The sequence below is a fragment of the Carcharhinus amblyrhynchos genome, chromosome 21, assembly GCF_965287045.1.
Source record: "Carcharhinus amblyrhynchos chromosome 21, sCarAmb.v2.hapA, whole genome shotgun sequence".
In the NCBI taxonomy this organism is placed as follows: domain Eukaryota; kingdom Metazoa; phylum Chordata; class Chondrichthyes; order Carcharhiniformes; family Carcharhinidae; genus Carcharhinus; species Carcharhinus amblyrhynchos.
The window spans coordinates 20512160-20537914 of NC_137344.1; the positions used below are offsets into that span (position 1 = coordinate 20512160).

Below are 25755 nucleotides of genomic sequence, written 5' to 3' on the forward strand. Positions count from 1 at the left end.
TTCTTTCCTATGCATCCTGACTTGCAACGCTACACTGCTGATTAAATTAAGTTGGCAGTCTTCGTGGACCTTTCTTATTCAGGTGGAACCATTTTTGGAAAGCCCATCAAAAAAAATGGCAAGCACAGGAAGATTAATTTTTCTGCAGTGAACAGCTATGCCATCTCGGAAGCCAGTAATTCTAAAACTGTGCCTGCCCTTATAAAAATCTTCAAAACGGATCACAATTCCACTCTTCCTGCTCCACTGGGCTTCACCCATGGCTCAGATCAGTCACACAACTGGGTCTTTGAAGGAGAAGATTTTTTCAGATACAGCATTACTACATATCTGAATATAGAAGCAGAACAAGTCAACACACTTCTTTATGCAGTTGGGGCAATTGCAGCTGTCATCATTGCACAACAAGCTATCGATGAGTGATCCTCCAAATCTGATGATGTTTTAAAATCCTTCAATGTTTATTTCAACTTGAAATTCAATAAAATATTGGAGAAAGCCAAACTTAATAAGGGAGTCCAACTGTCTGGGGAATCTGTCAATTCATAAATGATCTCTACAGGCGGATAGAGGGATGCGAATGTGATGATTTAAATCTGAGCTCACCTGAGACAGTATTATGGTGGGTGTTGCAGAGGATTCACTCTCTAACCTCCTACAAGCTAAAGGTGATCTTACTCTAGACAAGGCAATCCAGCTAGTTAGACTGTCTGAGCTGTGTGAACAGCACATAACCAAACTAAGGGGAAAGAACACCACCTGGGGTAGAACCTAGCCCTCAGTTTATCATCTCAGGTCACAGAAACACAGGGACCACCTAAGTCAGGGAAAGGAAATCCTGAACAATCCAGCAGAGACCTTGCCAGCACTGTGGTGCAAAGTACCCTCACAGGAAAGATCAATGTCCTCTGAACATAACCCAATGCTTCCACTGCAACCAACAGGAGTTGATAAATTGTGCAAGTCAAAATCCCAGCACCACACAAACATCCCATAGGTCATCCACAAGATCAAGGCTGAAAACCCTGAATGCATATAACAATGCTTCTTGGGTGACATCAGAGAATGTGGGTCTTCATTTTGGAATGCTGACATCCTGGTGAATGTTCAAACAAATGTAAGTTAGATTCAGGTGCCAGCACAATAATCTTGTGGATGAAGAGCCATGGCTTTGAGGTCTCTGGAATTGAATGAAGAACATTCCATTATATGGAGCAGGGGGAGTCTGACTCCTGGTCATTTGCATGACCCTTGAACTACTGAGGTATGGTGACAAACAGATCTTTGAGCTGATGTCCAGAATCAACCTTTCTGTCTCTGAGCAGAGATGCCTGTGTAGCCCTTGATCTTCTCCAGAAGGCTTAAAATATCAAGATTACCATGGTCTTTATATGGCCAGAGCATCACAGTCCTGAATCCTCAAACACTAACTGGTATTCAGACTCTAATTTCACGTGATCTCTTTTTCCTTTTTGTGGGGTAGGATCGTCCATTATCATTTCAGATCCTGGAAAGTCCTGAATGGTCAGACCAAACTAATGGTAAAAGGTAAAGTCTCCATAGTCCCAGATGACAAGCAGCTGCTTCCCCTTTCCCAATTTAACCTGAGGGTTACCACATTTCAGGTGAAGGGGCAGGTTGAGAAGGCAAGCCTTCATGAATAACTTCAGCTGGTATGGGTATTGAACCTGCACCGCTAGCATCGCTCTACATCACTAACCAGCCATCTAACCATCTGAGCTAACTAACCTCCTGGTCTGGCAGCTAGACCAAACTACCACACATGCGATTACCATAGCACACCCAGTGGAAGTGGCACCAGAGAAGGATCAATATTCTGAAGATCCTTTCCCTCCAACTATGATGATAGTATAGTTGGCACACATGCCCACCACTGTGGATACATAGCAAACCCCATCCGATGTGCCAGAATCACAAAAGATGCTAGTACCTCGGAGTGATCTTGCATCATCAACAACAAAAAAACAAAGTGATCGTACCACTCAATCTTCGTTCGCCACAGGGACACCCTTCCTCAGCCTCACAGAGCTTCCTGTTGGCCCAAATGAGAAAAGAAAAGGCACCCATCTCGCAAGTAACAGTCAAGAATTACAACAAACACATACCACCAAATCAGCCAGACCAACTAGGTGTGGTTTAACATCAAGCAATGGAAGAAATAGATGAAACCATACCCAAATGCTAATTCAACTTCAAGCTGATGTCAAGAACCAGAACCACCCGAGTCTATCACCCTGACAACAGAATGACGAACGAGATGTGGAAGGGTTATAATGCCTCCAAATCACCTAAACCTCTAACTTCAAGTACTTAAAGGGCAGAGATGGGTAGTGAGAATGTTATTAAAGTTAATACTGTTGGAACAATTATGTTAGAGTAGCATTAACATTGTCCGAAGTAAGATTCTTCAAGTGCTGCTGGATGGTCATTTTGAAGTGAATCTCTAAGGACCTTGATTGCATGAAGCCATAGTGCCCTTTAAGATTCACAGTAACTGCCTATATAGTGAAATACACTGCGTCATTTTATCTTATTAAGTGAGATGCTCTGAGGCAATGAGATGTCAAAAATTCCTCCCAACAATGTTAGCGCTTTGAAGCATTTTATAACAATTGCTCTTGAAGCCAGACTCAAAGGTCGAGAAGTTCCTAGAAAAATTACCCTATCTCGGTAATACGAAAATATCTGTTAATGTGGTGATCTGTGCAAGTGTTCCTTAAATTCCAGTCTCTCACCTTTAATATGATAGGCTCCATTTTCAAAAATGAGTTGAAAGACATCATAAACGGATCGATTGGCATCAAGCGTGCTTGAACTTTTATGGTGACTGACAAACCCATGGTCTCCTCTTAGTACCAGGATAGGCCTGTTAATCAGCCTCAATGTAAACTCTTCATCTTCACCTGAAGCAACATCAAGATAGAAACATTACCTTGACTGTGACCACAGCTTCTGCTGCAATAACATACAATCAATCATTCTGGGGGACATCATCTTACCTTTTGTCTTTTCAACATAGATCAATTTCAGCATCCTAGTAGGAATATAAGGATGTGGATTTGTGCTGTTTATTAACAATTGTTTGAAATTCCTCAGTTTAATATTTCAGCAAAGGAGATAAAACAGTCTCACATCTTTATTAAAATACCCGACAGGAAATTCACATCAAAGTGCAAACATATTTGTTACTAATTTTGCACAGTGCAGTTTCAAACCAAAAGCATTGAAGCACAAGATTTAGAAAGATTTAGATTTATTAATCAAAATCCACCTGAATGTACTTTCTTAATTCCCTGCAGTGAAACATCCAATGATGTTTATATTGTGTACATTTAATATAAGTAATTTGTATATCAATGTATTGTAATAATAACCCATTTATATATCAATGTACTGTACAAAGAACCCACTTAGAGATCAAGGTATTGTAATAATAATCCACTTATATATCAATGTATTGTAATACTAATCCACTTATATATCAATGTATTGTAATAATAACCCACTTGTATATCAATCTATTGGAATAATAACCCACTTAATATTTCTTGTTCCTTTCATTTGCTTTTTAATGAACAATTCTCGAGTTAAATGGGATGTGAAGTACAAATCACTTCCTCAAACATCTAGGTTAATGAGATTATTGTCTTCATTGCTTTGAATAAATTCAATGTGATTATTTTGAAATCAACAGCAGCCATTTACTCATACCATTCAACAATAATATCTGTTACAGGAATAGCTACTAAATATACGTAGGAGAGATGTGATCATTGTCCCCAGCCAGGGAACTATTTCTTCCAGACTCCAAGATTGTACCACTTTTTTGGTCTTATAACTTGGGATAAGCTAATGAGTTTGAATTTGATTTGAACCCTGTTTGAAGTGCCTCACAAAATCTTGTGCCTTTTTTTCCTTAAAGTTGCAATTGTCCCAATTTGTTTGCATATTCATCAACTTCTTGTCTACAATTTGAGTGAAGAAACTAACCGGTTTCTGGTCTTAATTTTTGGGATATGAAAAGCAATGGGGGCGGTTCTTCCAAAAAAGCTAAGTGCGCAATAGGTGGGAAGACAGAAGATTTTCCCACCTTTTTTTGAATGTACTTAGTTGAATGAATCTTGGGCACTCGGTGTTCCACAGAGTGCCTCAGGGGATTTCACAGCAGTGAGTGGATGGCAAGGCCTAATACCACCAGAGAGGTTGGCTTCAGTGCATTGATCAGTTAGTTGGGAGATCGGCACGTGCACACTGCGCCCCCTTCCCCCCCCCCCCCCCCCCCCGATTACCGATCTCCTCATTGCCAGCCTCCTGGTTGCTTCCCAACACCACCCCGATCCACATGCCCCCATGAGAAGCCCCAATTCCTACCCATGTGCAGCCCTGATCATCCTCCTCCCTCCCCCCGTCTGCTACTGATCCCTAATGCAGAATACAGAGAGGGTACATGCCCCCCGCCTCCCCACCATCTCCACTGATTGGCCAGGCTAACACTGCCCAAGGGACACCCCTCCATCTTCCCCCAATTCTCAGGAGGTCTCAATGGCCTCTGTCCCCATCAGTGGGGTGATCATGCCTGTTGATGGGAACCAGCTTTAATCCCCGCAGGTGGGAACCTCTCCCAGGATAGGGGTGGGGGGTGGGGTTGGAGGGGTTGGTTCTCCTGGCCCATTGTGCTACTTAAGCAGTGTAGCTGGCCGGGAGAATCACCCCAATTTTCCTGTTAATGTGATTGGTATAATCCCAGTGGGCAAGGCTGGGAGTTAGAATCAATTGGTAGATGTTATTGAAAATAACTCAATTAATCCCATCGCAGTACCCAATCTTTTTAAAGCTTCTTTCACTCTGGGTTAACTTACCTGCTGAATCACTCACTGATGCAAGCTGCCCATTTTTCTTTGTACAAATGTATTTGCCATTGTTAGCCTTGATTGCTATTCTTCGTTCACGCCATTCAATTTCAAACATACAGTTGACATCTCTGGATTAAAAAGAGGAAAATCTGTTCAGAAAACTGGTCATTGCCTCAGCAGTCATCACTTACTAATTTCCATCCAGGCAACTGCCTTAAAACTGGGCATTGAAGCTGCAATGTGCACCACTTCTGTGTACAAATAGTTGCTTGGTTGTACCAATCTTTAATATTACTGAAAAGAGAGACATGTTGCCAAAGCTTTTCACCTTGCACTCATCAGAATACCAAATTTCAAATAATCATCACAATTTATACTGTTGGAGAGAGGGGTGCTGATTGGTTGGCAGTCAGCATTGATTGGCCAAGGGGTTGCCTTGGAGAAAAGAAATTAGAAACCATAGGCTTTTCAAGCTCCCAGGTAATTCAAAAAAGTCACCAGGCTCAAATCCGGTGGCACAGTGGTTAGCGTTGCTGCCTCACAGTGTCAGAGACCTGGATTCCATTTCCGGCTTGGGTCACTGTCTGTGTGGAGTTTGCACTTCTCCTCATGTCTGCGTGGGTTTCCTGTGGGTGCTCCCATTTCCTCCCACACTCCAAAAATGTGCGGGTTAGGTTGATTGACCATGCTAAATTGCTCCTTAGTGTTAGCGGGATGTCAGGGAGATTAGTAACCATATTCCTTTTGTTTGCGAAAAGGGTCCCTGTGTGTGTGTCACTACGGTGAATTCAATTTGTGTGTGCTGATAGTATTCATTACCATTAGGGAGGTACAGATGACATAATCTGCTTTGTTACTAGCCCGGATCAGTATGGTACATAGTATTACACATGTCATAGATGTAACACAATCAAAATCGAGTAACCTGATCCCAGTGGAGTAATGGGAATGCTAATAGTGTGATATTGATGACCTGTTAGTGACTTTTTGTTGATGAAATATGGGAAAAAAAGTGACAAAATGAACAGAGACTAAGGCAATAACATAATACACCATAAAATTTGTCACATCATTCATGCAATTCAAACCTTAGGTCATAGAATCAAATGGGCAATAATTATCTGTTATATTTTCTCCAATTTTTATTTCCATTGATTTACATTTTTATTTATTTTTATTTATTATTGGGGCGGCACAGTGGTTAGCACTGCAGCCTTACTGCACCAGGGACCCAGGTTCAATTCCAGCTGTGTGTGGAGTTTGCATGTTCTTTCTGTGTCTGCGTGGGTTTCCTCTGGGTGCTCCAGTTTCCTCCCACAATCCAAAGATATGCAGGTTAGATTGATGCTAAATTGCCCCTTATTAGTGTCAGGAGCACTAACAGGGTAAATATGTGGAGTGACGGGGATAGGGCCTGGGTGGGCCTGTTGTCAATACAGGCTCGATGGGTCGAATGGCCTCCTTCTGCTCTGTATGGATTCTATGATTCTGTTTCCATGGGCATCCTGAGATTGTGAATGGCAAATTTTCTTTTATGGATTGGTCTGCTTTCCTCCACGTTATTAAACTTAATTTAAACCTTCATTAACTTCAGAATTAATTTCTCCAACTGTCTCCTTAGCAGCCTCACTACCTATGCTGTTCACAAACTCAAAGTTAGACTAGGATTCCACAGCCTGCATCCCACACTGTACAGGCGCCTGTATATTATCTGCCCATTCTTTGCTAAACTCTATCTGGATTCCATTTCTCTGATCCTCATCCTGACTCCATTGGACCGGAGTGAAGCTTTTTCAGCTGTGTGACCCTGCTTGTAGTCCCCAACTCTGATTTCAGATGGCTGCTTGTTTCCCCTTTGTCTGCTGCATCTCTGGAGGCTGATCAATTAATCAATATAATTCTGCCCTGTTGAATCATTTCTCTCAACCACTGGGCCATTCTGTCCTCACTTCAAACACCTTCCAAAAGTGAAGTTCTTTGATCATTTGGCAGATCAAAACAAGCTTTGGTAACAGTAGGGACACTCTTAATATCAGTGAAAGCTTGGGATTTGGTATAAGTCAGGGACGTGGAGGTGGGGAAGGGGGGGGGGTGCGGGTGGGGTGGTGGGCTTTAAATAGGTTAAAAATTCCCTGTGCATTTGAAAGCCTATTTGAACCTGCCAACTTCCAGGTTTAACTGGGAAAAGGGAAAGGCAACCGTTACCAGGAAATGAGTTGATATTTTAAATACGTAGTGAAGCAAGGCGAGGGTAGCTTTGTGGAGAAAGGAAGTTGGAACACTGTTTGTGTATCAGGAGATGTGGGGGTGACGCCTCTTTGTTCCTCAAGATCCTCTCTATCAGACACCCCACCCCTGCCAGTACATAGACCCCCAGATTAGAGGACAGCTCCCCCACCCCAATTGGATCTCTCCCCCAGAGCAGATCATCATCCCACTAGGAACCTGTCCAGTACTAAATTCTCCCAAAAGGAGTTCCTTTTAAACCTGTGGTTGAGGTGGAATTTTAAAATTTATTTTTTAGTGTCACAAGTAGGCTTACATTAACACTGCAATGAAGTTACTGTGAAAATCCCCTCGTTGTCACACTCTGGTGCCTGCTTGGATACACTGAGGGAGAATTTAGTACGGCCAATGCAGCTAACCTGCTCATCTTTCAGACTGTGGGAGGAAATCAGAGCACCCAGAGAAAACCCATACAGACATGGGGAGAACATACAGAATCCGCAGGAAATTGAACCCGGGTCCCTGACACTATGAGGCAGCAGTGCGAACTACTGTGCCACCATGCCACTCAAATATGTTTTAAGATGGAAGATTGTTGTTTCAACATGCTGAATGCAGTTTTGGCTTTCTTAAAATAAGAATAAAAGATTGTCAATATTACTAAACGATATCACAGTTCTCACTCGGATCAATGAAAAATCCAGGGACAGTATGTTTAAACCCCACAGTAAGCAAGGTTATGGAACCAGTTATGGAATCAAATTCAGTAAATTTCCAGGCCAATGTTTCTGAGCAGAAAGTTACTGAGTTGGCTTTGAGAGTCAGTATTTGGGTTGATTAGTAAATGGCTGGTCAGTATGTAAGGGCAAACAATATTAATGGACTTTGTTAGCTAATTTGGCAGTAGAATAGTGACTAGTTTAGCTTTATAATGATTTCCACTCTGGAAATGTTGCGTTTTCAATGATTAGGGCAACTTACATTTCAGAAGCTGTGGATTGGATCCCTCCATGAGCCACCAACGTCCAGAAGTTCCCTGTGTGTGTACGCAAGATGCATTTCTTTGTTTCCTTGTCAATTTCCATCTGATATGTTTCCTGATTTGTTTCTTCATCCTGATTGGCTGAGATATTCACACCTGACCCAAAAAAAATTGGATTGAAATAATGATCTGGTCAGGAATTTCTATATTTGAAAAAATGTCTAATTTTCCCCTGGGCATCGACTTGTTTTCAGCTATTCAGAGAGTTGCGTGATCAAAGCTCACAAAAATGTAGATGCACTTAAGGAGAAGGTCAGTGGGTACATGAGGCCAAAAGAAATAGGAGAGTGTGATGAAAGGGTGAGTTTGGAGCTTAACACTTGCAAACAATGGCCAGCTCAAATTGTTTGCTCTTATGCTGTAAAGTTATATGTAAAATAATCCATAATTGATTCTCAAAACATTTTTATTTGCATTCTTCAAAGTGATAGTTGCAATGAAGGTTGTAAAATGCAAATCCTAGCTTGTGGAGTACATATATATATGCTTTCGCTCTTATATCTTCCTTTGGCAGGCTGCACCCTCCTCTGTTGTCAGATCTCTTCAAACAGCTAGGTAACAGGGACAGCCTAGAGCCTAGAAATCTGCCATCAGTGATTGTTCATCGTCGTACAAAGGGTTAACAGATAGAATATGTTAAAGTATGACATAAATATGTCCGAGGCCTAACTACCTTCAGCTGGTTTGTCAATGACCTTCCTTCCATTGTAAGGTTAGAAGTGACAATGTTTGCTGATGATCACACAGCATTACAAACATATGAACAAAGAGCAGGAGGAGGCCATTCAGCCCCTTAAGCCTGCTCCACCATTTAGTAAGATCATGGCCGATCTGATAGTAATCTTAAATATGCAACCTGACTGCCCCCGATAACCTATCATCCCCTTGCATACCAAAAATCCATCCACCTCTGCCTTAGAAATATTCAAAGTCTCTGCTACCATCTTGTTTTCAGGAAGAGAGTTTCAAAGACTCACAAGTCTCTGAGAGAAAGAATTTCTACCTCATCTCCATTTCAAAAGGAGGACCCCTTATTTTTAAACAGTGATCCCAGTTCTAGATTCTCCCACAAGAGGAAATATCCTCTCCACAACCACCCTGTCAAGACCCCTCAGGGTCTTATATCTTTCAATCAAGTCGCCTTTTATTCTTTTAAACTCCAGTGGATACAAGCCTACTCTGTCCAATCTTTCCTCATACAGCACCCATTCTAACTATTTGGTAAACCTCCTCTGAATTCTTTCTAACACATGTTCATCGTTCCTTAAATAAGGTGACCAATATTGTACACAGCACTCCAGGTGAGGTCTGACTAGTGCCCTGTACAACTGAAGTATAATCTCAATTTCCCTCACAATAAATGATAACATCCTATTAGCTTTCCTAATTACTTGCTGTTCCTACAGACTAGCCTTTTGAGATTTATACACTAAGACACCCAGATCCCTCTGTACCTCAGAGCTCTGTAATCTCTCACCATTTAGACAATATGCTTCTCACTTATTCTTCCTGCCAAAATTGGCAATTTCACTTTTTCCCACATTATTCTCCATTTGCCAGATCTTTGCCCACTCACTTAACCTATCTATATCTTTTTGTAGCCTCCTTATGTCTTCACAACTTACTTTCTGACCTATCTTTCTGTCATCAGCAAATTTGGCAACCATCTCATCCATCCCTTCAGCCAATCCGATTAAATAAATTGTAAATGATTGAGGTCCCAGCACTGATCCCTGTGACATACCACTAATACATTTTGCCAATCTGAAAAAGACCCATTTATGCCTATTCTCTGCTTCATATCAGCAAGCCCATCTTCTATCCATGTCAATATGTTACCTCCTATACTTTCTGCAGTACACTTTGATGTGGCACTTCATTAAATGTCTTCTGGAAATCCAAGTACAGTATATCCACTAGTCCACCTTTATCCACAACACGTGTTACTTCCACAAATAACTCCAATAAGTTGGTTAAACATGAGTTCCCTTTCACAAAACCATGTTGACTCTGCCTGATTACCTTGAACTTATTAAGCTGCCCTGCAATGACTTCTTTAATAATAGCTTCTAACATTTTACCTCAGACAAACGTACTGAATGCAGCTTCAGTTTTTTGAAATAAGAACTAAAGATTTTGAAATATTACTAATTGATCTCCAGTGACAATTCTCCCTGGGGTCAGACAGAGTGTAGTTCACAGGGGCTGAAATCTGCAGGGGAGGGACGGGATGTATTGATCGCCCATACAAGAGTTGACTAGCAGCTGAGGTACTTAAAATAGCCCTCCCCACAGGCACTGCCAGTGGGCTGTGACTGAGAGTCAGACTTCTGCCACTCAGTGGGAGAAAGGCCTGATCTCAGGGGCTCAATTTGATTCGTTGGCAAATCTGACAGTCCCAGCATCATCAAAACTGAGTAGTGGGTGCTGCTGGGACTGCAAGCGGACCCACATAGAACTTTCCGGATCCTGGATCCAGGTGCATTCCTTCTTTTATGGTGGGAAGCGAATACACAGCCTAGAGAGGGGATGAGTGAACGGGTTTTGGAGCCCAGGTAGAAAACAAGAAAGTGGGGGATAACCTCATGGGAGGGGTGACCCAGTTTGCAGAGAGCATCCCCACTGCCTCTATAGGACACCCCCCCTTCTTTCTTCCCAGATTTTCACCATTTGTTTAAAAACAACCTATCTACTCCTGCACCAACAATATTATGGTGTTTGCTGCAAAATATTTGGGTTAGTTGGCTTGGTAACAAGTTCAAATGACTGTTAATTACTTTTCAAAAAATGGTGGGTGGGCTGCAGAGTTCAGTGCCTGTCCACCTAATGTTGTATAAAGAACAAAGAACAGTACAGCACAGGAACAGGCCCTTTGGTCCTCCAAGCTTGCACCGACCATGATGCCTACCTAAATTGAAACCGTATGCACTTACGGAGTCCATATCCTTCTGTTCCCATTCTATTCATGTATCCATCTAGATGCCCCTTAAATGCTGGTATCGTACCTGCTCCCAGCACCTCCCCAGGCAGCGCATTCCAGACATTCACCACCCTCTGTGTAAAAAACTTACCCCATACATCTCTAAACTTTTCCCCATGCACCTTAAACCTATGTCTTCTAGTACTTACGGGGGGGGGGGGGGGGGCGGTGTGGCAGCTTATGTGGAAGGTGCTGGGCTGGGCATCCCTCATAATTTATATGACTCCCTGACAATGTCCCAACCCCCCATCCTCCAACTGGCAAAAACAGACCCAACAGGGGGCCATAAAATGCAGCCCAGGTGAAGTGGGACAGGGGATCGGAGATTACTGGATTGGATAAAAACTCATAATATGGTCCCCATTGGGGTATAGAGTACAAGAGCAAGGAGGTTATGCTGAAATCCACATCAGTACTTATACAAAACACTAGTTAGATCTCAGCTGAAATATTGTGTACAGTCCTGGAGCCATACTATCGGAAAAATGTGAACGCATTAGGGAGAGTGCACAAGATGTTTACAAGAATAGTTCCTGTGATGAGAAGCTTCAGCTATAAAGTTAGATGATTGAGGTCTAGAATGCAATGCCTGGAATTGTGGTGGACGCAGTTTTAACTGAGGCACTGTAAAGGATGTCAGATGATTATTTGAACAGAAACACGATTCAGGAAAAGACAGGAGAATGGCATTAAGTCATGAAACTCATCTGGAGAGCTGGCGCACACATGATGGGCCAAATGGCTTCCTTCTGCATCGTAACAATTCTCTGATTCTGTGAACTTAAAGTAATTGATTCTATCATTTTTGTGAATATACATATAGATGTACAAGTTAGAAGCAGGAGAAGGCCATGTAGCTCCTCAAACCTGCTCTGCCATTGGGATGGTCTTCACCTGAACACCCTCTGGGACCTGTGTCCTGGCAAGTTCTATAACTAGGGCAGTAGAGAGTGCTTTAAACTAAATAGTGGGGAAGGGGATCAAGTTTGAGAAGATAGATAAATTAAATAAAAAGAAGACAAGTTGGAATAAGGGAAATGATAAGAGAGAAGTAGGAAGGGCAAAGTGTACAAACCTATGTCTGAACCAGCAGATAAGGCTGGAGGTCACAAAAATAGTAAAATAGCAGAACTAAAGGCTTGCACGTAATATTCATAACAGAGTAAATGAATTGATAGTGTCAATAAAATTATGTATGTTCTGATTGCCGTTACAGAGATTTGACTGCAGGATGACAAAGAAGGTACCTGAATAATCAAGGATATATGACATCTAAGAAGAACAGAAAGCTCGGAAAAGGTGGAGGAGCTAATAAAAAGTGATACTGGTACAACAATGTGGGATGACATTAGTTCCACAGATCAAGATGTACAATGTCTTTGCGTTCTCAGGACGCTAAGGAAAGTTGGCATGATCACTACGACTTTCACCAACTTTTACAGATGAACCATAGAAAGCATCCTTTCTGATGTATCAAAGCTTGGTATGGCTCCTGCCCTGGCTTAGGCTACAAGAAGCTACATGAAGCCATCATGCAAACTAGCCTCCCGTCCATTGACCCTGTCTACATTTCCTGCTGCTTTGGACAAGCAGCCAGCATAATCAAGGACCCCACACACCCAGGACATATTCTTGAAAGTCTGAGGTCGCATACAAACCAACCCCAGAATAGCTTTTTCTCTGCTGCCATCAGGCTTTTGAATGGACCTACCTCATAGTAAGTTCATCTTTATCTACATCCCAGCAATGACTGTAACACTACATTCTGCACCTTCTCCTTTCCTTCTCTATGAATGGTATCCTTTGTCTGTGTAGCGTGCAAGAAACAATACTTTTCACTGTATCCCAAAACATGTGACAATAATAAATCAAATCAAAAATAGAGATGATAAATAGTAAAGATACAAAGTCACTTGTGGTGTGATTTATAGGCTCTCAGCAGTAACTACACTGTACAGTGGGGTATACAGGAAGCAACATTGGAAGTTTATGAAAAAGGTATGGTGATAATTATGGGTGATTTCAATATACATATAGATTGGAGGAATCAGATTGGCAAATGTGGCCTGGATGTTGAGTTCATAGAATGTTTTCTGGATAGCTTATTAGAGCAGCACATTCTAGAGCCAAAGGGCACGCTGCACTAAATCTCGTAATGTGCAATGAGGTAGGATTAATTAATTACCTCAATAGTAAAGGTACTCTTAGGTAGCAGTGATCATAATATAACTGAGTTTTAATTTCAGTTTGAGGGAGAGAGAAGTGGGTCTAAGACTAGCATTACTCAAATTGTGTAAGGCATTGGTGAGGCCACATCTGGAGCATTGTGTGCAGTTTTGGTGTCCTTCTCTGAGGAAGGATGTCTTTGCCATAGAGAGAGTACAACAAAGATTTAGCAGGCTGATTCCAGGTCTGTCATATGAGGAGAGATTAAGTCTGTTAGGATTATATTCACTGGAGTTTAGAAGAGTGAGTGGAGATTTCATAGAAACTTATAAAATTCTAAAATGGTTATACAGGATAGATTCAGGAAGAATGTTCCCGATGGTGGGGGAGTCTAGAGCTAGAAGTCACAGTTTGAGGTTAAGGGATAAACCTTCTAGAACTGAGGAGGAGAATTTTCTTCACCTACAGAGTGGTGAATGTGTGGAACTCACTACCACAGAAAGTAGTTGAGGCCAAAACATTGTCCGATTTCAAGAAGAAATTAGATATAACTCTCGGGGTTAAAGGGATCAAGGGATATGGAGAGAAGAGGGGATCAGGATATTAAATTTGATGATCAGCCTTGATCATAATGATTGTCAGAGCAGGCTCAAAGGGCCAAATGGCCTACTCCTGCTTCTAGTTTCTATGTTTCTATGTTTTAAATTTAAATGAGGGCAATTATGAGACAATGAAGAGAGAGCTGGCTAAAGTGAACTGGGAAATTAGATTAAGAGGTCAGAGCATGGCAGACATAAGGAGATATTTCAGAATATTCAGAAAAGATACATTCCAGTGAGAAAGAAAGGCTTTAAGGGAAGGATGCACCATCTGTAGTAACTAAGGAGAGTTCTACAGACTCACAACTCTCTGGGAGTAAAGAAAAAACTCCTTATCTCTGAATCAATTGAATCACCTTATTTAGCATGATAATTTGATTTGACATTGTTTACAGTCAAATAGCAATACTTTTGGAAGCAGAGAAATAGAATTAGTTGGAACACAGGAGTTTTTTCTAATGTTCCTGAGGCTGGAAGATGTAATGGCAAACTGGCAAGTTCACTTGGTCATTTTTCATTACTAATGGTGATATTGGAAGTTAATGGGAAAAAAACTAACACAAAACCAAGTTGTCTCAACAGGAAGTGAAGTATCATAGACAGGAAGAATATGTTGTTGTAAGATTTTGAATAGAAAAATTTTTTTTTGGTTTTTTTGTGTTATTTTACTGATAATTGTTTATGCCACTGAAAATGTATTCCAGTCTTTTGGAATGTAGACAAATGAAGATCACTCCATTAGATTGGAAAAAAACTTGTAGTTTTTTTTTTACATAGAATCCTTACAGGGCAGACAGAGGCCATTCAGGTTGCACCGACTCTGTAACAGATTGGCTTATCCAGGCTGTCTCCCTATCCCCATAACCTTGCATATTTAACATGGCTAACCTACATATTTTGGGACACTAAGGGGCAATTTAGCATGGCCAATCCATTTAGCCTTTGGACTGTGGGAGGAAATTGGAGCACCCGGAAGAAACACACACAGACACGGGGAGAATGTGCAAATTCCACACAGACACCCAAGGATGGAATTGAACCAGTGTCTCTGGTGCTGTTTTTATCTATGAGTCACACCATATGATAGAAATTTTAAAAGTTTGATGAAAAGTTTGCACAGAAGGAGTATTAATATATTTTTGAGGTAAAATCCTTTTCTGTTATAACACAACTATCCTCTAAGAGCCACCTCCCTTCATCCGAACATAGATAATCTCCAGTGTAAGTTTGCTTCATTGAGTTCTGTGGCTCAGAGATTATTTCTTCTGGGGTTCTTTGATCACTCCACAAACTAAGTCAGTGTGTAGTCATGTCAGTCAGATAAGAAATCTCCCAGGGCGAGAGTTTGGAATAAAAGAAAAGAATGCTGGGAACAGGCAGCGGCTCCGTCATCAACTGTCAGCAAAATAGGCAAATTAATTAATGTGAAAGCTCTTCTTCAGAACTAAAGATAAGCACCTGTTTTAATAAGGTTTAAAAAAAGCTGGACAAAAACAGGAAGGCGAAACAAGGTACTCCAATCAGAGAGATGGGGTTAATATGGGTTGAATGGCTGCACACTGCTAATAGAAAACCATTGAGTGAAGTAAATCATAAAAACGAAAGGTCTTGAAAATAGTTAAAAGGGAGCCTCACACTAAGCAGAAAATGTTAGAACCTGGTGGAAATTGGAGAAAGATTAAAAGCTAGAAATGAAAGTGAGCAGTCTAAAGATGTGCAGATTAGGTGAATAAATTGCCCTTAATATCCAAAGATGTGTTGGTTAAGTGTATCAGCCAAGCTAAATTGTCCCTCAGTTTCCAGACATGTGTAGAGTAGGTGGATTGGCCTTGCTAAATTGCCCCTTAATGTCCAAAGATGTGCAGGTTAGGTGGATTAGGCATGGTAAATGCTCAGGGTTATGGGGATAGGGTGGAGGAGTCAGTGCATAGTCAATGGACCATATGGCCTGCCCTGTAGAGATTCTGTGGTTCTGTACTATAATGAAATTGGAAGATGGCAAATCATGTTGGGTCTGCTATTCCTGAAAGGAGAAGAAGCAAACTCTATAAATGTTGATTCTCCCTATGACTGGCGAGGTGTTCATCCAAAGAATGTTTTCAATCTCATTTTCCTGTGTTTTTGTCTCTTTGAGGGTGTGGAGCGTATTTTTTCACTTTCTTATCTATTTGCATTTTTTTTGATATCTTTCTATAACTGGAGTCCTGGTATATCAATGAATAGCTTTTCTATTCAGTGAACTGTGGACCATTCAAGCCATTAATTCCCTATCTCTAGTTGGGCTACTTGGCATTTTCCTTCATTTGCTTTTTTACCCACCATAACTTAAATGCACCTTATTGTTTAGTTTTCAGTTCTGGGGAAGTGCGTCCCCCCAAAATCTAAATTTGTCTCTTCACTCTATAGATGCTGACAGACCAGGTGTATAATTCTAACATTGTTCCGCTTTTATTTCAGATCTCCAGTTAGTTTAGGGAGGGACCTGCCAGGGTTTCTCACTCCTAGTTGCAGTGGGAGAAGGAAGACAGTCTGGTTTTGATGCATTTTGATTTAAAAGTATGAATTTGGAACAAAGCAGCAATTCTATTTCCTTCCAGGAGACATTAGTGGAAGGAAATATATTTGTTTACAGAACTCAAATTGCAATGCTGCTACAGATATGGAATATATGATTTTCTACTGAAAAACAATCTTCCATCTACAAAACATGTGCTTACTGAGTGGGTTTTGAAGCTGGAGGTCTGGAAAGCCATGAGGTCCACAAAAGGCATTGTTGCTGCAATGGTACAGGTTAGATGCACTCTATCGACTATTATTTTGATTTGCTTTGCCCATTCAGATAACACAGGTGAGAGTTCATGTGCCGGGAAATTTGGAATCAGGCCCAGGGCCCTGGTGCACTCATACAACATGACACGGGCCAAAGTATCTCTGGAAAAGGTCAGATAATGGGATTAGCAGGGCCTCGGACCAGCTGAGAATCCTGAGAGAGGAGATGGGAGGCCCCAGAGATGCCTGGAATAGATTCACAGTGCTGGGACTGGGGAATGTAGGAAGGAACTGCCATTTCAACATTGTTCAGAGGGGTCTAGAGTGACAATCATGCTAAGCTTCATTCAGTAAATCTGCTGTTGGGAAAACTTCTGGCCAACTCCCTCATGGCTACATTTTCTAACTCCACCTCCTGTGGCCTCCACTTGTGATGAAATCCCAGTGATTGTTGATGTTGTCAATTGTTACATTGTATTGTCCTCGTCCCACTCAAAGTCTGCATAGTCCATTGCGCCGACTATTAAGGCAATTCTCACCTGTGCAGCTTCAAGTCAGAGTGTTGTAGACGTAAACCCACCTTGCTATCCAATGCCAAATTTAGCTTGACCATCACAAGCAATCCAATGCTGCACATCTACAACCAAACCTTCCTACAGCTGCACTATCATCCTGTAAGACAATCCCAAACTCCTTCTTTCAGCGGAAAACTGGCTCCTCCAACTCCTTTCCTTCAATGCTTCCACTTTCAGTTCCAACACTGACATGAGAAACTTATGGGCATTTTCATCTGAAAGATTGAGAGTATCAGCCTCGCTAAATTAACCACTCCCAGTCAATTGAACGTATCAGGAGCATTTTCTTTTCTGGCCCAGCATAGTCAGGTCTGGCAAACTTGTTGGTTCCACTCTTGCACACTCTAATTGAGCATTGCAATGACTGAAGCTGTTTCTTCCAGCCTCGCAGAGGAACTCCACGCTCATGTCAATGATTCCTTCTACCTCCCTAACTGTTCAATGACGCTGTACCAGAGAATGTGTAACTTCACTCCACTATCTTGCTGGATCAGAGCTGAGCTTTGAACCTTGTGTGCCACCAAGGCTGTGGACTTCTACCTCGACAACAATAACAGATAGAAATTCACGGATGGGATAGGGTGGGAATTTCCTGACATTCACTCTTGGGGGGCTGAAGCTACACGCCAGGAATACATGTCAGGAAAATTGACATGTGCATCACAGATTAAATAATGAAATGATTTTTGTTGTTTGCCACAAGGCATTTATCTATTCCGACCTGAAGGTTTAAGAGACAGGGTCAGGAGAAGAGCAATTTGCTCCAACTGTTGAGCTGAGTGGAATATACCTTGGATGTGTTCTCAGTCGGTGATATATTGTGACTCTTTCTGTTCAATATACATTAGGAAAAGTGTTCGTTGCTATTCATCTGCTGTTGAATTTGTGATTTGTTGTACCACACTCAGCAGTTCAACAAATTACTGAAAGCATTACCTTAGATTGGATATCTGTGCGGGGGAGTGGGGGGGTGGTGAAGCCATCAAATCTGACGGTTTGGGATAAACTGTAAGAGACATTTAGTCTGCAGAGACCGAGTGAAACATTTTGTAAAGGATTGATAATTTAATAAAGAAATAGAGTGGAGTAGGATTCACCTTGGACGTTAACATGAGTGGAATTTTTTTGCCCCATCACAATGGGGGCAAGGTCTGAAAATGCAGCGGGCTGTTTGGAAGTTCATTGACTATGGTGGGACCGGAAAATTCTGCCAGTGGGAGGGGCCATAAAATTCCGTCCCGTAGACAGGCAGTATCAGGGTTGACCACCCATTAGTGTCACAAGTAGGCTTACATTAACACTGCCATGAAGTTGCTGTGAAAATCCCCTAGTAGTCACACTCCGAAGCCTGTTCGGGTACACTGAGGGAGAATTTAGCATGGCCAATGCACCTAACCAGTACATCTTTCGGACTGTGGGAGGAAACCGGAGCATCTGGAGGAAACCCATGAAGAGAGAGAATGTGCAGACTCCACATAGACAGTTACCCAAGCTGGGAATTGAACCCGGGTCAAGCTGGGGTTGTGAAGCAGCAGTGCTAACGACTGTGCCATCATGCTATCTGTTATACTCTGCATCTGGGATTTAGATACATTAACTTCAGTAGAACTGAATATTGATTGGAGAATATAAGGAGTTGGCAATGCAAGACTGCACTTCTACACCAGTGCTGTGTCAGTGCTATTCCTCTTACCTCTGAGTCTTGAACTACGAGTTTGACTCTACAGCCATCCAAAACTTGTTGTGGAATCAGAGTTCTTGTCTGGAGAGCTGGCGAGAGACCCTCGCTGCCTTTTTTTACGAAGGTCCATTGAAGCACGTCAATCAGGCAGTGGTGAGGCCAACTACGGGCCTCCCCTTTATCATGGTCCTACAGATGGGTGTTTCATATCTTGAGAGTTGCTGGCCAATTGGTGACTAGTGGGGTGCCCCAGGGGTCGGTGCTGGGGCCTCAGCTATTTACCATTTATATAGATGATCTGGAGGAGGGAACCGAGTGCAGGGTGTCGAAATTTGCTGATGACACCAAGATTGGGGGAAAGGCAAATTGTGCGGAGGGTGTGGAGAGTCTGCAGAAGGATCTAGATAGGCTGGGCGAATGGGCCAGGAAATGGCAAATGGAATTTAATGTTGGCAAGTGTGAGGTGGTCCACTTTGGTAGGAAGAATGGTAGGAAGGACTATTACTTACGTGGCGAAAAACTGCAGCAGGCGACGGTGCAGAGGGACCTCGGGGTCCTTGTGCATGAGTCGCAAAAACCCAGCTTGCAGGTGCAGCAGGTGGTCAGGAAGGCGAATGGGATGCTGGCCTTCATAGCGAGGGGGATTGAATATAAAAGTAGGGAGGTCTTGCTGCAGCTGTATAGGGCATTGGTGAGGCCGCAGCTGGAGTACTGTGTGCAGTTTTGGGCGCCGCACCTGCGCAAGGATATTTTGGCCCTGGAGGGAGTGCAGAGGAGGTTTACTAGGCTGATACCGGAGTTGAGGGGATTGAGCTATGAGGAGAGGCTGAATAAACTGGACTTGTACTCGTTAGAGTTTAGAAGAATGAGGGGAGATCTCATTGAGACGTATAAGATGATGAATGGGATGGATAGGATAGAGGTGGAGAGACTCTTCCCGCTCAAAAAAGACAGTAGGACTAGGGGGCACAGCCTCAAGATAAAGGGGAGGCGGTTTAGAACGGAGTTGAGGAGGAACTTCTTCACTCAAAGGGTGGTGAATCTCTGGAATTCTCTGCCCGTTGAAGTGGTGGAGGCTGCCTCGCTAAATATTTTTAAGAAGCGGGTTGATGGGTTCTTGATAAGAGAGGGGATTAAGGGTTATGGGGAGAGGGCGGGAAAGTGGAACTGAGCCACGACAGATCAGCCATGATCTTATTGAATGGCGGGGCAGGCTCGAAGGGCTAGATGGCCTACTCCTGCTCCTATTTCTTATGTTCTTATGTTCTTATGTAGAGGCCAGCAGCTCTTGCGCTCAGCAGCACCACCGGGGAGGCAGGAGAAACACCTTCAGATGTCTCAGGATGATGAAGCGAGCCAGGCCATAGGTAAGTAATGGTGGGGACAGGGTTTCATAAGCTGAGGGTCACTTGATGAGGGGTATATAATGGATCAGCAGCAAGGGCAGAAGTTTGGTCTCAGCCACCTCCCCGCCACATCCCTTCCCCAATGTCAAGTCCCTTGCGGGAATTCCTTCCTCCCATCCCTCTGATTTGGCAGTTTTACCTGTTGTATATTCCAGGTGGTGACAGACCCACGCACAGCTGGGTAAATACCAGCAATGGCCCTCAAGTGGTCATAAGTTGGCCATTTAAGGGCCTCAATAAGTGGTGGGGCAGAATGGTTGACCATGTGACTTCCCACCTAGAATTTCATTCTGGTGGAGATGGGAAGCCGGACAGAGTTCCGGTATGCTTATCATCCTAAAGAATTCCATGCCCTTCCCATCTCCAAGCACTCCAGCAGTGAGGGTACAAGATTCCACTCAATTCCTAGAATGTCAGAGCGGTATGGAAGGCAAGTCTGACCACTGGCAATGCTGCTTTGAGATACTGTACAATGTTAAAGCAAGGTTCGACCAGGCAGTATAAAACATTCTATTTGAAGGAGAACAGAGGCATTTTCCTAGTCAACAACACTGAACTAGATCCTCTGCTCATTGCTGTATGTTGGACTTTCTGGTATTCATATTGACTGGCACATCTTTCTACATGCTGAAATTACCCACATTTCAAAAGTTCTTCATTGGCTGTACAATGCTCGCCACGTCGTGAGGACCATGAAAGTAGGATTGCCAACTATGATTTAATGTATTCCGGGAAATTTATCACATGACTCAATCCCATGCTCCAGCCATTTATCAGTCAACAAATCCATTCTTGTGACACACTGTCTTCCTGAGCCAATTGGAAAACATAAAGACTCACTGCCCAATTGGATGATGTCTGACTGTATGCCAAATAGCCTTTCCCCTGTGTTCAATCGTTTTTTAATCTGGCAAAGGGAAATGTTCAAAGAGAAACAATTCTTTTAATGTTTTCTCTCCGGGATTGCAACAGAGCCATTGGAGACTGACTTTCAATTCCAGGCAACTCCAAGCCAATCCGGGAGGGTTGGCAACTCTATGTGAAAGGCACATGTTTCCAAATTTATCTAGTGAGCTCTGCTGGAAATGTGTGTGTGTGTGTGTTGACCTCTGGGTATATATATGTTTGTGTGTATGCCTTTGTGTATCTGGTGCATTTGAGTGTGTGTGTTGTATGTGGGTGTTTGTGTCTGGTTGTGAGTGTATGTCTGTGTCTAAATGTGTGTGTGTGTGTGTGTCTGGGTATGAATGTGTCTGTGTGTATGTCCATGTTTAGGTGTGAGTGCTTGTGTATGGTTTGTTTCAATGTGTGTGTGTGTGCGTGTGTCTGTGTGTGTGGAGGTGTGAGTGGTCCTTGTCTGTGTCAGTGTGTGTTCTGGGTGTGAGTGTGTCTGTTTCTGGGTTGTGTGTGTTTGTGTGGGTGTGTGTGTGTATGTATCTGGATGTGTGTGTAGAAGTTCATAGCCATCTTTCCTTGTGGTTAAATCTTTGCATGAGTACTGGCTGCCTGGGTGAGGTTACTAGACGTCAAGAACTGTCAATGGAACAGTAACCTAAAAGTGAATGATCACCTTCAGGACTAAGGAAAGAGAATTTGCGGGAGAAATTCAAAAATATTTTTTACAATTCTGAGCAGATATCAATCTACGATATAGAATTCCAACTCCCACCACACACATTGCATGTTTCACTCAAAGGCCTTAACACTTGTTTGCCAGTTGGAAAACATCTTTATTTCCAGCCTGTACAGTACTTCTTCCTAATCGATCCCAAAGGAACGCTCATCGTCAGGGAGGAATCTGCAGCCCCCTGTCCACATTGTTCGTGGTACCATCCCAAGGGTAGGAGCAAAAGGTTAAAAAAAGGAGCATTGCAATTTGGTTTCTGATCCGTCTCTGTGGAAATTACATTCAGAGTCTCAATAATTTGCAATTCAAAATAACTAAAAAACATATCATTGTGCATTGTGTCCAGATATTTTTAGCAAACTGGTATCTCAAAACACAATAAAGTATTGTGGAAATGGCGGGCCAGTGCTAATAATAATTACGAATCTTTTCCTTGCTCTTTCCTCAAATGTAGTTGGTTGGAAATGAAATCGTGAGAAACAATGAAAGGAACCAGGTTTGATAAACAGTTGTTCCGGGAAGAGGATTAATTGTTGCTGCTCCAATCATTCCATCGCATAATTCATACAGCACCAGACCTAGTAACTGAATAGAGCTGGACTAACTGAAAGCATCAGCCTTTGGCTGGCTCTCGAGGTCATGATAGGAAACTTTGTGTTTGAGTGCAGGCATTGGTGTAAGAGTTTGTGTTGCCTCTGGAAGCTTTTGCTCAAGGTTGGTGCATGACTGTTTGATTTATTGTTTGCAGTGAATGCTTTAATTGCCAGCCCATGTATTTGATAGCAGTGCACACACAAAACTACGTAATGTTCATTGTCCCAAGCCATTTGCCTGAGGTTTATTTTAATCAGAGGGCTTGTGCAATCTTTAATGTTAGTGTTAGGCGTTGCAGTGGTTGTCCGGCTGCAGTAACATTGCCATTTACTTTGTTCAGTGACAGACTCCCACTGCTAAACATGGACGCTGCTGGGACACAGCTCTGCCCCTTTAATATGACCTGGCCCAGTAAAATTAGTCAGGGTCAGGATCTGGGCCGGGGAATCGTCTCACATTGCTTGATAAACATTGGCCCAGACACCAGGGCTAACTCCTCTACAAAATAGTGCAAAGGATCTTTTTGCATCGACTTGTAAGATCAGGTGGGGCCTTGTTTTAACATCTCCTCTAAATGACAACACCTCTGACAATGCAGCACTCTCCCAGTACTGCCATACAATATCAGCCTAAATTGTTGTAATACATTGAGGGTGACTCGATGTGGCTTGAATCAATAAAGGCTTTACTGCTAACAATAAGAATAATATATACAACAAGGTCAGACTGAATTACAATGCGACTATTTTATGTGGCTCCCTGCGAGACCTTCCTCAGCCCGCGGTCCATGCCCTCCGGAAGGGGACTGGACTGGACTGGACTGGAGAGAAATCCGACCTGATTTCTCTTTAAGTCAGCAGTGGCTCTGCCACTGTGACCCTGATATCTGAATCAGTAGGTTATGGGTTCAAGTCCCACTGCAGGGTCAGAATTTTACTGTCCCACCTGCCACAGGAATCAGAGCGGGTGAGGGGCGGGTGTGTGGAAGTTTCGTTGGGCGGGATTTTACGGATTCAGGATGAGCGAGGCCATAAAATCCCGCCATAAGATTTGAGCATAACTATTGTAATAGCAATGCCCTTTTGGAGGTGTGGGAGGGAGGGGGAGGAGGGGGTAGGGTCATTTCCCGAGGGCCACGTCATTGGGCTGGACCCTACAGATCGTCGTGGTGGAAAGTTGAGCCAATCAGCAGGAGGGCACAGACCGCGGGCTGAGGAAAGTCTTGCAGGGAGCCACGTAATTAGTCGTATTGTAATTCAGTCTGATCTTGTTGTATATATTATTCTTATTGTTAGCAGTAAAGTCTTTGTTGATTCAAACCACATCGAGTCACCCTTGATCTATTACAACCATCTAGGATGATACTGCATGGCAGTACTGGGAGAGTGCTGCATTGTTGGAGGTGCTGTTATTTAAATGAGATGTTAGAACTAGGCTCCATGAGGTCTTTCAAGTGGATGCAAAAGGATCCTTTGCACTATTTTAAAGGGGAGTTAGCCCTGGCGTGTGGGCCAATGTTTATCACGTAATCAACATCACAGGAAAACAGATTATCTTCTCATTATCACATTGCTGTTGTGGAAGTTCACTTTGCATAAATTAACTGTCATTTTTCCTACATTACAACAGGAACATATCAAAAATGACTTCACTGACCATAAAGTGCATTGGGCTGTTTGGTTGTTGTATAAGGTGCTGCATAACTGCAGGGGTGGCAAAGTGGGACAGTGGTTGGCACTGCTGCCCCACAGTGTCAGGGGCCTGGGTTCTATTCCAGCCTTGGATGACAGTCTGTGTGGAATTTGCATGTTCTCCCCTTGTCTGGGTGGGTTTCCTACTGGTGCTCCAGTTTCCTCCCACAATCCAAAGATGTGCAGGTTATGTTGATTGGCCACGCTAAATTGCCCCTTACTGTCAGGGGGGGATTAGCAGGGTAAATACGTAAGGTCAGATGGGTAAGGTATTGATGGAATTGTTGTCGATACAGGCTTGATGGGCTGAGTGGCCTCCTCCTGCTTGTGATTCTATTCTATGATCTTTTCATTTTGGGACCTGACAAACTGAAGGTGAACCCAATTTTTGATTGATTATTCCAAGCACTTCTTTAAAGAAAGTTTATTTATTAGTCACAAGTAATGCTTACATTAACATTGCGATGAAATTACTGTGAAATTCCCCTCTTAAATAGCTGCTTTTAATTCATTGCTTAGTACTTCCCATTTAAATTCTCTGGTGTACACTTCTGACTTACGTTTGGAGCATTAACTAAGTTTATGTTATCCACACAGATCTTTGACTATATTACAATAATCATGTTTGGTTTTGATAGATTCAGTGGTCAATTTTCTTTTGTTAGTCTTTTAAGGGTTAAGCACGGATGGTGTGAATTGACTACGAGGTAAAGCGCTATTAATCCTTGCATTAATACTATTAGCAGGAAGTCGTTTCAGTCTTTTAACATATGCGTGCCAATATTGGTAAGCCCATTATCTTCAGACAGAATCTGATGTGCAATGCAAAATTATAATTATCTTCGTCATGGGAATAGATTAGCTACCTTCTTATAGGGTACACAATGGAAATAGTTGGCCTATAAATCAGCACATTGCTGGAAAGCCTTTTAGGCTGGTAATCTCCAAATAATCACAGACTAGCTCATCGGAAAGCTAATTTCCCCATCTACGTTGTACCCAGAAAAGACCTAGCACACACTGGTGGCAAAATAGAACATAACCACTCCACAGCCAAGACTGCAGAGAATACAGTAACAGAAAGAATGGCTGCCGGAAAACTAAGCTTGATCATCTACTGGTGATTAGGTACAAGGTGCATGTCATGAAATAATTCATTTTGCGCAGAAGGGGAAAGGGAAGACATGCTGATTTTGTGGAAGATTGAGAACGGTGGGATGCTAAGTGTGTCCTAATGGATGAGTAATTCATGAGTAACAAGTGATTTACTGTTAAACCCACGGCAAGGTTGCTTGTTGCTTTGAAACAAGGTGGAAAGTGTAAACCATTACTCAAGATACTCTGATTCAGGAAGACGTTGACTGAGCAGTTAGGGCTGGACATGCCACTGCAGTGATTAACGTAATCTCCTCCTCATCTTCTCCTCCCATCCTTAACTAAATCCTGGCTTTATACCTGTGGAGAGTCTGGTTGAGCGTCAACAGAATTCACCATGTGTGGCTGGCAGCTTTGCTGTATTCAAACT

The 25755-nt window shown here is 42.6% G+C and overlaps 1 protein-coding gene across 1 annotated transcript in view; it reads right to left on the reverse strand.

Annotated features, from left to right (window-relative positions):
• The window catches only part of fscn2b (fascin actin-bundling protein 2b, retinal), a 46496-nt gene that overhangs the window by 2814 nt on the left and 17927 nt on the right, over positions 1-25755 (reverse strand). The window contains exons 2-4 of the mRNA XM_080209598.1: positions 8082-8238; positions 4881-5002; positions 2757-2924 (exon numbers count right to left, since the gene is read on the reverse strand). Of these exons, the coding sequence (XP_080065724.1) occupies positions 2757-2924; positions 4881-5002; positions 8082-8238 (447 nt within the window). The remainder of the gene's footprint in view (positions 1-2756; positions 2925-4880; positions 5003-8081; positions 8239-25755) is intronic.